Raw genomic sequence first — 13,226 nt, 5'->3', positions numbered from 1 at the left:
TGTGGTGTCCTTTATATATGGGTTGGTGTAATGCCCCCCTGTGGTCATGCCCCTCCGTGTGCATCGTGAATGTCCATTGGTCATGTCCTATCTAACTGATCTATTGGTTGAGTGTGTGTGTGTGTGTGTGATGTTTCTGGTGCTCCCTCTAGTGTCTAGCTAGCCTACATGCATTTACATTGATGCACATCACCACAGCTCCCATCACCATTTTCACTTTACTCGTTGACAGGATTAGTGCCTCACCAGTTTTCTCTTGCCTCAATCACATAACACCTTTTCTTTCCATCTTTTTTTATCTCTTTCTTAATCCCATCGATTTTTCCTCCTATTTTGCTTTCTGGGAATGAGTTGGTCTTGAATTAAATATTCTAACTGGCGCATCCTAGATGAGACATATCATTGCTTGCCCTGCTCACACTGGTCCCAGATCCCCCAGAGAGTGCACTGTGTTGCTTTGACTCAACCACTTATTGCAGAGTAGATGCTGACAGATAAAAAGTGTTATGGTGAGTGTTGTGATATATTGCTGACTGCAAACTCTGGGCCAGGGTCACTATAAATGCAAGTAGTTGTTGTAATGGTGATCTGCTTAATGTAGCGATATTAATGTAGCGATACGCAGCAGACTGAGATAAGTGGGGAATGACCCCTGTAACAACCTAGCGTGTGGCAGGACGGCAACACAAGTGGATAGCACTGTGACTTCACAGCGCCAGGGCCCCAGGTTCGATTCCCAGCTGGATCACTGTCTGTCCGGAGTCTGCACGTTCTCCCCATGTCTGCGTGGGTTTCCTCCGGGTGCTCCGGTTTCCTCCCACAGTCCAAAGACTTGCAGGTTAGGTGGATTGGCTATGCTAAATTGCCCTTAGTGACCAAAAAAGGTTAGATGGGATTATTGGGTTACGGGGATAGGGTGGAAATGAGGGCTTAAATGGGTCGGTTCAGACTCGATGGGCCGAATGGCCTCCTTCTGCACTGTATGTTCTATGTTCTATGTGGCAAAGACGTAAAATATTGTGGTGACTTTGAGAGCCATTGGCTATCTGGTCCAGCAGACAGCAGAGATCTGTAGCAGCCCACTTGGCAAAGAACAACCACCTGATACTGTTCTCTTCGGAGATCCAGAAAAGAGATAAATCCTGTAGATTTTGTGTGCCGAGTATGGTCTCCTATGAGCAGTGCCCACACCCGCATCCCATGCAGATCCTGCTGTTGCTGGTTTTTGAGGCTGATGTTGTTCCCCTTCCTCCGTCAGATTCAATGTGGTTTAATGACCCCAATGATATGCAGTGAGAGTTTAATTTTTTTTAAATATATTCTTTCATGGGATGTGGGCATCGCTGACAAGGCAGCCATTTGTTGGCTGTAATGATCTGTATATAGTCAGGTTAATGAAGGTTAATAATTACATATGTGTGTAAATCAAACACTAGAGGGCGTTACCACTTCTCTGTATTTAAGTCAGACTCAGGGAATTCTGGGAATAGCATAAGGAGAAAGCATGGTGAAAGCATAAGAAGAAGATTCGAGTAGATAGAGTTAGCACGAGGTTCGATCATAGTGTAGTTAGTGACTAGAGAGATTACTGAGTATTGTAAGACAGATTCAATATCATTTAATTATTATCTGTAGCTCAGTAGAGTGTGCGAACTTCATTTAATTCGTAGCGTAATAATAACTTAGTTTTGTTTCAATCTTTTGATTGGTATATTCTTTGTCAACACTACATCGGGTCGTTCTGGAAAAAAGGACAAAGAATATAACACCTTACAATCTTGATTGTCCACCCCAAATTGCACTTGAACTGAGAGGGTTGCTAGGCCATTTCCGTAAGTAAGAGCCACCCACACTGCTGTGGGTCTGGAGTTACGTGTAGGCCAGGCCATGTGAGGATTGCAGGTTTCTTTCCCTAAGTGACAACAGTGAACCAGCTGGGTTTTTCCAACAGATTCATGGTCACCATCACTGATGTTAACGTTTGATTCTAGATCTTATTAATTGGATTCAAATTCCACCAGCTGCCTTGGTGGGAGTTGAACCCTATATTTGTATCTCAGAATATTAGCCTGACCCTCTGGATTGCTGGTACGACACTAACACCCCGCCACCATCTCCCTCTGCCTATTAGAGTAAATAAGGCAAAGAATCTCAGAAAGCTGGAAACTCATCTGACAATCACAACAGCACAATGGAACATAATCTCAAATACCCAACTGCCTGCAGCTGAGTGACCTTTTAGGTAGTGACTCCATTGGTCCGAAGAATCTGAGACCCAGGTTTTATGAGCAGGTTGAAAATTAGACAGAGCTTCGGCAATTCTGTGTTGAAATTGATCAGGAGCCTAATTATATGCTATTACAAAACAGTCATCTGCTTCTGGGTTCAGCCACCTAAATAAGGTGTACAGTTAAACCGATGGCAACGTGACAACTTGGGATCTTGGGTGAGCTTCCATTACTCCATTTCCAGGATCGGAGTGGAGCTGCTCACGAATTGGAGACAGAAAACCCGGGAGAATGGGAGAATCAGTAAAAGTAAGTTTAACTGCACACCTTCCCAATCCCCTGCCAGGCAGAGTGGGCTAAGATCCTTTAGCCTATGACATAGATGAGCAATGCCCTGCTTTCCTCACTTAGAAACACAGATTGACATCAACACATTGCCATCAAAGGTGACCGGCCTGTCTCTGAAACTACCAAAGTTTCTGGGATCAGCCAACTGTCAAAGTTTGTGATGAGATCCCAGTATTATCACTTGTGCTTGAGAAATGGCTGTTGCATCCGGGGACGGATGCCTGCATCAAATTGATGCAGGCAAAGCATCTCAAAATATTATAAATAAAACATTTGCTGCTTCTCGTAAAGTGGATCATCTTAGAAATGCAGAACTATCCACCTATTATGCACCCCCACCTCCCATCCTCCTTAGATCACTTGAAGTTCTTACGATGCTGTGTCACTTCTACTAGCACTGGATGTCTGCTGTCTAGAGGTATTCCTAATGCCCTCATTAAACAAGGTATTAAAATTGCTAGTGTACAACTGCAAAAGGGTGACTAAATCATAGAATTTACAGTGCAGGAGGCCATTTGGCCCATCGAGTCTGCACCGATCCACAGAAAGAGCAGCCTACTTAAGCCCACGCCTCCACCCTATCCTTGAAAACCAGTAACCTCACCTAACCTTTTTGGACACTAAGGATTAATTTAGCTTGGCCAATCTATCTAACCTACATATCTTTGGACGCTGGGAGGAAACCGGAGCACCCGGAATAAACCCATGCAGACATGGGGACAATGTGCAAACTCCACAGTCACCCGATGCTGGAATTGAACCTGGGTCCCTGGAGCTGTGAGGCAGCAGTGCTAACCACTGTGCCACCGTGCCGCCCCCATCGGAAGATGATAAGAAACAAGAGTAGGAAAAGATCATTTGCCACCTCAAGCTTGCTGCACCATCCAATTAGATCATGGTTGATCTGACTGTGGCCTTGACTCCATTTTCCTGCCCATCTCCCATAACCCTTGACTTCCTTGTTGATCAAATCTGTCTAACTCAGCCTTGAATGTATTCAATGGTCCTGCCACCACTACTCTCTGAGGAAGAGAGTTCTAAAGACTAACAACCCTCTGAGAGAAGAAATGCCTCCCCATTTCTACCTTAAAGGGAGACTGCTTATCTTTAAACTGTGCCCCCTCATTCTAGATTCCCCCACAAGAGGAAACATTCTGCCAGCATTCATCCTGTCAAGTCTCTTCAATGTGTTTCCGCAAGATTATCCCTCATTCCGAACTCCAAAGTGCGTTGGCCTAACCTGCTCAACCTTTCCTCATGAGACAATCATTTCATCCCAGGAATCAGCTGAATTCGCCTTCTTATTATATCCCGAAGTAAGGTGACCAAAACAGTACTCCAGAGGAGGTCACATGAAGGCCCTTGCCATACACCCTCAAGGTAGACTCATGGATTTATGTAAAGCGGACACTTTACTTTTAAATCTAAAGGAAGATTGGACACTCTGTTTTTGAAATAAAATGGAGCTGGTATTCTTTTCCCTTTTCTGTCAATATACATTGAACTAACAAAATATTGGAAGATAGCCAGCATTTCTGGTCAGAGTATTAAAATGCAAACGACCTTTCAGGATATTTAACTGTGAAGTTATTAAAATGCAGCATATCTTTGCTGTCGATTAATGGCTGCCATTATCAAAATAGTTACAGAAACTTATTCATAATGGACTACAGATTTCTTGGGATTGGAGTGGAATTCCAAAGAATGGATGTGAAAAGAATCCCATTCGAACACAAGGATATGTAAACATGTGAAACTCAAACACTTTTGCATATCAATGGCCAGAGACCATTTGTGAGGGCCATGGAAAGCAGATACCATGATCACCTGACCAAAACCAAACTGCTGAGAATGGACATGTAGTAAGACATACTTTTGGCAGCAGCAGAGTGTTCCATACCAGTAAAGAAACAAGACCATGCCTAAAATCCATAAATAGGCAGAGAATTCTGCCTGACTTTTACCTACCTGTTTGAAGAACCTATTTGCAGGAGTTCGATTGCACTTTGATTGGAGAAATGCCTGCCACTGCAAGCAGTGAATCCATCTTCATAACCCTCCGATCTCTATTTCTTCAATGGACCAAAGGGGAAACACCAGCCTGCAATGTTTCAAGCCTTAACTTTGAAAGAAACATGTGTGACAGCGAATTTCTGGACTTTTAAGATTTAAGTGCGTGCTCCCGGTTTTTTTCTGTATTCGCATGTGTTGTGTGTGTGTCACTGTGACAGTCTTATTGCGTATACATTTTGGGTGTTGAGTAATAAACATTTATTCTTTTTAAAAATCTGTCACTTGTCAGTTCCTGAGAATTACAGCACTCAGGTTGAGAACACTTTTTCCAATACAAGGGTCTTTAGTCAATTGAGAGGTGCGGAAAAGGGGGAACCATCATACCATCTCTTATCCTGTCTGCAACATCCTGTACAGCTGTAGAAACATTTCCTTACTTTTATACTCCAATCCCCTTACAATAAAGGCCAACATTCTGTTTTCCTTCCCAATCACTTGCTGAACATGCATGCCTGCCTTTTATGATTCATGGACAATAAAGGGCCAGGATTCTCCGAGCCTCTATGCCGCAATCGCGCTCGGCGGAGAATGGGTGTCAGATTCGCGATTGGATCCAACGCCGCCCCCGTGATTCTTCAGGGACTGGAGAATCACCGGCAATCGCGTGGGCGATGGGCGCGGCGCCGGTCGGGTGCCATTGAACGAAGTCCCCGCGGCGATTCTCCGCCGGTAACTGGCCGAGTTCCCGCCGGCATGGTTCACTCATGGTTCCACCCGGCGGGCTCTCAGAGTGGCGGCTGCACTCAGTCCACAGCCGCCCTGGTGGGGGGCGGGGGGATCTGTCACCAGGGGAGGGAGCCTCCAGGACGACCAGGCTCGCGATCGGGGGCCACCGATCGGCAGGCGCGTGCGATCTCTGGGGGGCCTATATTCTCAGGGCTTGTCCGCTGTGTGAGTCCGCCATGTTGCGCGGGGCCGCTGCCGCAGGCCGCCACCGTGCACATGCACGGACCAACGGCCGAAAGTGCAGGACCCCATATCGGCAGATGGAGCTGCGAGGAGTACTCCGGGGCCCTGCTCGCCCCTGCAAAATGGAGAATCACTCTGGACTTTCTCCAGGTACGTCCAGTGATTCGCGCCCATTTTCTCATGGGCGTGGAGACATAGCCCCATTATCAGAGAATTCTGCCCCAGATTCCTCTGTATCACGGCATTCTGCAGTCTCATTCCATTTCAATAATCTTCTGACTTTTCTATTCTGCATGCCAAAATGGACTAGCTCACATTTTCCCACATTATATTCCATCTCGTAAATGTTTGTTGACTTACTTGACCTATAAATATCCCTTTGCAGACTCTTTATGTCCTCTTCACAATTTACTGTTGTGTCATCAGCAAATTTATCTCTCATACACTTTGTGTTGTCAGCAAATTTAGCTTCCATACACTTAGTCCCTTCATCCTCGGTCCCTTCATCAAAGTCATCATTATAGATTGTAAACGGTTGAGGCCTCAACACTGATCCCTGTGGCACTGCATTAATTAAATGTAGGTATTTATCCCAACTCTTTCCTTTCTGTCAGCTAACCAAGCCTCGATCCATGCTAATATGTTACCCCACACACATGGAGCTTCAATCTTGCTTTGTAACCTTTTATGTGGCACCTTATCAAATGATTTTTGAAATCCAAAAACATCACATCTACTGGTTCCCCATTATCACCCTGCTTGTTACATTTTCTGACATTTTCTAAATTAGTCAAGTATGATTTCCCACAGATGTGCACTGAATTAGTATACCTAGAGATGGGTTTCCAGTTGAAAATTGAACGTATACAAAAATGGTTGTGAATCTGACAGAATGAGTCCCCAGCCTCTCCTCTACAAGGACTTATTGCACTAAAATGAGAAAAATGATCCACTCAGGAAAATCCTGCTTTGAGCCCCCAGAGAGAAAAATAAAACTTTTAAGACACCAGGATGCAGTGTAACAATGAGAAAAAGAAAATGAAGAATTAAGAAAAACTACCTTATACTTTTATCAGTGCATAAATGTAAATATCTGTGGATAAAAATTGAGCCATCTTACATGTGGACCATATCCTCCCTTAAGTTTCCTCCTGGTTGAAGTGGCCAAATTCTCTAAAAATGGACGACTCAGTAGCAAGACAGCAATAAATTTCTAAAAGCTATTTCTGCCCTGCTCCAGCACATAAAATTTAAATGTTAACTTTTCCTCCCAATCTCCTAATTACATTCCAGACCCCCACTGCAGATTTAAAATTGGAATATGTCCAGCAGGTTGCTGAAAGGGGTTTTGTTAGGAGCCAGGTGAAAGTTGGAAGGAAGGGTGGCCATTTAAATGCCATACTGGGATGGGGAAGCAGAGCAGGAGTTGATACAAATATACTTACTGCAATGAGAAAGAATAGAAAAAGAATGCACTTTTGGATGGTAGGTGAGAATTTTGATGAATAAAATTTTGATGGTAACAAACAGAAATTAAGGATCATTAACAAGTTATGGCAGTTTCTCCAAAGATTGACATCCAAATATATTTCTCTGTTCTGCATCGATTGTGTTGCTCTATTGAAGGTAAAGATGGATCGATAGATTAAGTTGCTGGTGTCTATATCAGAGTCATAACTTTGTGTGGAATTTGGGATTCATCTGGTCATGGTCTGACCCAAACACCAAACTCCAGAGTAAGAGCTGTTTTTGCTTTAGCAAGAGACTATTACGAATTGGACAAATTAAACTCCATTACTTCCCTAGTTAGCTTGTCATTTCAGGCTTGGTCCCTCTACTCCTTTTTCATCACTGTTGTCTGTCTGTTGTTAACCTTTGTTTGACATTGGTGGAAAGGTATCTTCATAATTTGGGTCTCATTATAGCTTAACTTCAATTCAATTCATGAGCTTTGTTCCAAAATAATATTGGCTGAGTTTCACTTAAAGAGGCAATCCCCAACCTTCTGCTATTGGGATGAGGTTGTATTAGGTAGAATTTCCAATGTGTTTTTAAATTTTAATTACATTTCGAGAAATGTATTGGTGTTTGAAGACAAACACAGAAACTCAAAACTAGCTTTACAATAATGATGTTCAAGTATTTTTCTTAAAATTAAAACTGGGATGAACCTAAAAATATAATAACAAGTGCAGCAATAGGTTTATTTTGGCTTGGCATGATAGAAAAGAATAGTTCTCCCATACCGAGTATTAATTTTTCACCACTTCTTTACACTTTTAATTATATCTGCATTTTGTTGGAATTTAATACCGCTCTTTAACTATATGCCACCTTACCTGTGAACATCTTTGGTATTTTCAGCGTAAATCCTTTTCAGAATATTGTAATATTAAATGGAATTTTAAATGACATTTGGCAGCATTTCAAAATTTATACTAGCATGGAAATTACTGCACAAGGGGAAAGTCCTGACTTTGCAGCACATTCCAGAGGAGAATGGGAGATGTTTTGTGGCACGTCCTACTCAATAACTGGGGGTTTGTTCAGAATGTGTCAGCAATTTGATGCACATTTAATTCTTATATAATGGTGGCGGCAGATGTAGATTCCTTATGCAAATCCCCAACTCCTGTACATAAACCCTCTCAGGGATATAAACCACAAGAGAAGTTCATTGACCAAAACTGTTCTTTGGGAAGTACAAAATGAACCTATTCATGGGTTTTAAACATGCAAGGATAGGTCCACGTTCGGGGTGATGCCAATCATCTGCTGATACATTTTAGATTTGAAAAAATAGTTGATGAACAGACCATTCTGAAGATATATATATTTTAAAATGTCGCTGAAATACTACACAATCTTTCAACTAGTATTTACCAAAAGGACAAGACATTCAGAAAACCAAATTCATAATATTTCCCATTTTAACAAAAAAATAAACCATCAATATAACGTCAAACATGGATTGAACCTTCCTATTGGACTTTCTCAGTCTAACTCCTGTTCACCTGGTGTAGGAGCTGTGCTCTGAAAGCTAGTGATTCAAAACAAATCTGTTGGACTTTAACCTGGTGTTATAAGACTTTTTAATGAGCAAAAAGGATGAACTTTTTATGATTCCTAAAATGAACTTTGGACAATTGACATTTGGCTTAAAAGGGGAGGATTTTATGAACATATATTTAACCGTGTATGTATGTTATGGACCTACTATGGTGATATGTCAGTTAATAAAATGTATTTTAAATTACGTTTTGTTTTACCTTAAGAATGTTTCCTTTGGTGGACAATTATGACTTATGTGGAAAACTGCGATATAAAAGAGCCTTTATATCTTTGCAAAGCCTCTGAACACTGATTTCTCTGTTATAGGTAAGTCTTTGTGTGACAACTTATGGGATTGTTTTCCAAATCTAGACATGCAATTGTACATACACTATTTAGTTAGTCTTACTCCACCAAATGGAAATAAAACACCTATCTTAAAGGAAAATATCAGAAAGGCTGATTATGGCCAATCAGGTTGGTGAGTTTTACTTGACCTGAGGTATCTCTCCAACAAGTGCAATGCCCTTCGCTTTACAGTTGGTTGGCGATGCAGAACGGTGCCTGGGGAACACAGAGAGTTGACCATTTCACCCAGTAGATTTGCTGCTTCCTCAAGTCTTCTCTGACTCCCCCCTCCCCCCGCCCCCTTCAGGGAAAAGAAAACAAACTTCAAAACAGACCAGATGGTTTCCGAAAATAAAGACCAGCTTTATTTTGTCTGTTGACCTTTCACTCGAGACGCAGCTGGAATTAGTACCTTTCCCGATATAACACACAGACCAGGGGGTTCTAAACAGACAGGACACTCAAACCAATTCACAGCAGGTACTAGGAGAAGATGAATATCCTGGTGAACAATTCTTGACAGAGTTGTTTGTCTCTTTGGGAACTGAACAAAGATAACATCGGCAAACTAATATTGTTGTCAGCAGGGTGCCAGGAATTTAAATTTATAAAATGGAGACCGAGACGTTGACCACCAAACAAATATTTACGGTTAACACGGATGTTTGGCATGAACACAGTCTGCCTTTCATAACTATAAATAACAAAATCTAGAAATGTTTATTTGTTCCAAAACCAAATGCTATTACGGTTCAATGTTAACCGTGTCATATATTCTTAGTATCATTTATCCTATTTCAGCAGGTTGTATTTAGCTCCCCAACATTTTGGCATGTGTGTTCAAATCAAATTTAGATCGTTTTAAACAGATTTCGACTACAATATACCTTATTATCATGTGTGTGTAGCAGTGCGGGACTGGTCGTCCGTTGTCACGTACAGAACTGTTCGCTGAATCAACACAAGAGTTACTCGGTCAAATCTTCCCATCCACAAAGTGCAATTGCATCTAACCACCGTTAGACAGGCAGCGCCAATCTTCAAACAAAAGTCTTTCCCTTAACTTTTATGTAACGTTGGAAGTTGAAGTGACCGGTTTTGCACCTCAGCACGAGTTTCACACCACATTATATAGTGCTCCTGGTTATATTTTACACAGGATTTTTTAGACTAAACAAATACACAATAATAACGGCGTTTGACCAAAACATATTAGCAAGCAGGACACTCGCTGTCACATGGTGCTTTCAATGGAAAACATTGAGAAGTGTGATTCTCTCTCATGATCCAATTCAACCCACCCGTTCCTCATTCTAAAGTAAGTTTGCCTCGAGTGAATGCACATTACCGACTCGTGTTGACAAATACAAAGTTTACCGAGCTCTCTATCTGAACAGTTCACCTGTAAAGGCTGGGCAAATACAACTCAGCCGAGTTCAGAAGTCTTTGTGTAGTAAGTACTGGCTCGAAAAGGGAATTAAAGACTCGGGAAGTTTTGTCTGCTGCAGTTATATCCTGGGTTATATTCGTAAGGGAGCTGAGGGAGTGAACATTCCGGGAAAAACTGCGGGAAGTTTGCTAAACTGAGCGGAGGTTCCTCCGGAGGCGATGAGCTCGGGGGCTGGCTGCTGCTAGGGTATAAGGGGGGGTGAAGGGGCACTGTCCTGGCCGCTTCGGGCCCCGCCACATTGCAGCCGGCTGCCGGGCTCTTCTTGGGGGGATTGCACGGCAGCCAGGGGTCCGGGAAGTGGGGGAAGCTCCCGGAGAGGGCGGTCAGGCCGCGGTACGAGTCGTAGACGGGTCCGAGCTCGCAGTTTGCCTCCTGCTGGATGCGCAGGGCCGAGCCCAGGAAGGGCTCCTGGGCCGAGATCATGTTGCTGTAATCGGGCCCGAGCAGTTCGAAAAACTCGGCAGCCTCGGGGTTGCCCCTCTCCAGGTCCTTGAGGGACATCCCGGAGGTGGAGGTGATCTTCACGTTGGCCGGCTCGGTGAAGAAGGACGGCGGCAAGTTGCGGTTCCTCAGGGGGATTTTCTTGCTGCCGGCCGCCGCCGTCAGGGCTCGGTCCCCGGCTGCGGAGCGGCGGAGGTCCCGCACCGAGTCGAAGAGCGCGGCCAGGGACTTGCTCTGCAGGCTGGACTGCGAGCCCTCCTTCTTGGGCGGCGGCTTGCACTGGAAATGGCCGGCTGGGGTGGCGCTGCTGGCGGATGGGGGAGAGAGCTGCCTCTTACTGCTCGCCTCCTGCCCAGAGGCCGGGTTACTGCTGCTCCCACAGATCATCCCCGTGCACCTCTTGATCTGTTTCTGCAGGTACTTTCTGTGGTTCACCTTCCTCTTGGATTTGACCGGCTTGTCCAAAGCCAGCTTGATGTTGCTGGAGGCTGAGTCGATGAAGTTGAGGAGGGCGCTGGTCGTTTCCTTCACCTCCCCGGAGCTCTCCCTCTCTCCCAGCACAGCCCCGCTGTAAGCACTTTCCATCTCATACTCCATCGAGGAGCCTGGGAAACAGAAATGGATGAAGTGAGGGTTCATGATGGCAGCCTGCACAGCCATCTCCCGTGCCCTCGGGTGTCAGCAGAGGCCAGTCCCCGGGGCTGACCAACTTTTAGCCGCGCATCACCAACTCGAGTGAGCCGTCCCAGCGGCTTCAGGCTGGCCCGAGGGGGACCCGGCGCCGAGGCAAAACCCTGGCTCAAACAGTGAGCTCTCCACCCTCAGCGCAGCCCGGCATTCAGGTCCTTAAAGATTGTTCCAAATAAGCTGGGCAATACATCATCGCATCGTTTCACCCGCCCCCCAACCCCTGTGAACAGCGTTTTAATGAATGTGCTTCGCTATAGGCTCTGGCTGGAGAGAATATCCGTTTCCCGTCACTCGAATCAGTGAGTCAAAAGCGACCCAGATCCTATTATAGAGCTGTGAATTCATTAAATCAGACAGCTTAAGGAGGTTGGACACGGTTTGGAGAAGCACTTCATTACTGCGGCATAAAGTTCAACAGGACCAAATCCCCAGCCTCGGCAGCAGGGAAAATAAAGCAGTTCAAGTCGAAATATGTTGGATTTATTCGTACAACTTTAATTCCGGATGTTCCTATTCGAAGTTACTATTTGAATACATTTAGGGGGACTGGCAATCCAAGAAGATTCCAGTATTACTGTTGCTGAAATCGCTCTCTCCCCACCTCTCCACCATTTATTGATAGGGATTCCAGCCCCCACATACCTCGCCTTGTCCCGGAAATTCTCCACAAGTACAATAATCGGGTGCGCGATAACTCAAAAATACTTCTTCTAAAATCATATTTATACATCCGATGCAGTCTCAGCGAATTTCAATTCATGTGGAGTATCTGAAGAGCTGCAAATGCATGTTTACAATTCAAACCTGTGCACGAATAATTAATTTAAAACAATCAATATTGTGGCTATATTTTAAAGCTACATTTTAAATAAAAGGTTCCTCTTGTACACCGAGGACAGTGCAGTTGTGGAGACGGATACATTTTTAAAAAATTCTTCGCATGGGGCCACTTTAAATAAACTTTAGCTAATGGCATTCGGGGGAATTAGAGCTTCATGCCGGCCAAACGACTCCAAATTTATCAGAAGGTCCTGGACAATACTCCAGGCCAGTGTCAAGTGCCGGCTTCTTGTGTACGGCTACCTTCAGCAGGTGCTACTGTGTTGCAGGCTGGAAGTCTGTCGCCTGTATACCTGAAAGAGTCGATTCCTTAGCTGCAGGCTCAAAATACACATTCCCATATCAGTGGGAATTTTCCCCAGCTTGACAAGTATTATGGTTAGCCTTTGACGTACAACCGTAAGGGTCTAAATAGAGTCTATTCTTCCCTGGTCTGAAAGGACGCTTTGTGCCAAGGATTCATTAAAACTCACCACACAGCTTCGTAAATGGTGCTAAATAATGAACAGTCGATTTAACTGAAAAAGCTTCTGGAGCTATTAAATTAAAGGAGAAGTTCGTTCCGGTGTGGGCTCAATCTGCCAGAAAGAAATTTGACCTTAAATTTTACCTTCTTCGTTTAACTTGGCAAATGAGTTCCAACTTATAGGAAACACTCGGGTTTAAAAAAAGCATGGAAATTGTTGGAATCAATTTCAATTAGCACAGTGGTTAAGAAAGACAGTTGCCGTGGTTATTGATGCTGATTTTGTAGTGTGTGTGGAAGAAGCGCCCTAAATGAAATGCTATAAATGTGATCTAATCACCCGATGGGTATGACATGCCCAGTGGACATTCTCCAGCGAGTG

The 13,226-nt window shown here is 44.0% G+C and overlaps 1 protein-coding gene across 1 annotated transcript; it reads right to left on the bottom strand.

Annotated features, from left to right (window-relative positions):
* Nucleotides 1-9,299: 9,299 nt before the first annotated feature.
* Nucleotides 9,300-11,797, bottom strand: fam181b (family with sequence similarity 181 member B). The gene has a single exon (XM_072476550.1). It carries the CDS (start codon nucleotides 11,506-11,508, stop codon nucleotides 10,435-10,437), a length of 1,074 nt encoding a protein of 357 aa, XP_072332651.1. The 5' UTR covers nucleotides 11,509-11,797; the 3' UTR covers nucleotides 9,300-10,434.
* Between the last annotated feature and the right edge of the window lie 1,429 nt (nucleotides 11,798-13,226).

This window comes from Scyliorhinus torazame, chromosome 15, assembly GCF_047496885.1.
Source record: "Scyliorhinus torazame isolate Kashiwa2021f chromosome 15, sScyTor2.1, whole genome shotgun sequence".
In the NCBI taxonomy this organism is placed as follows: Eukaryota; Metazoa; Chordata; class Chondrichthyes; order Carcharhiniformes; family Scyliorhinidae; genus Scyliorhinus; species Scyliorhinus torazame.
Note: the sequence above shows the minus strand (reverse complement) of the source record. Positions and strands in the feature narration are given on the sequence as shown.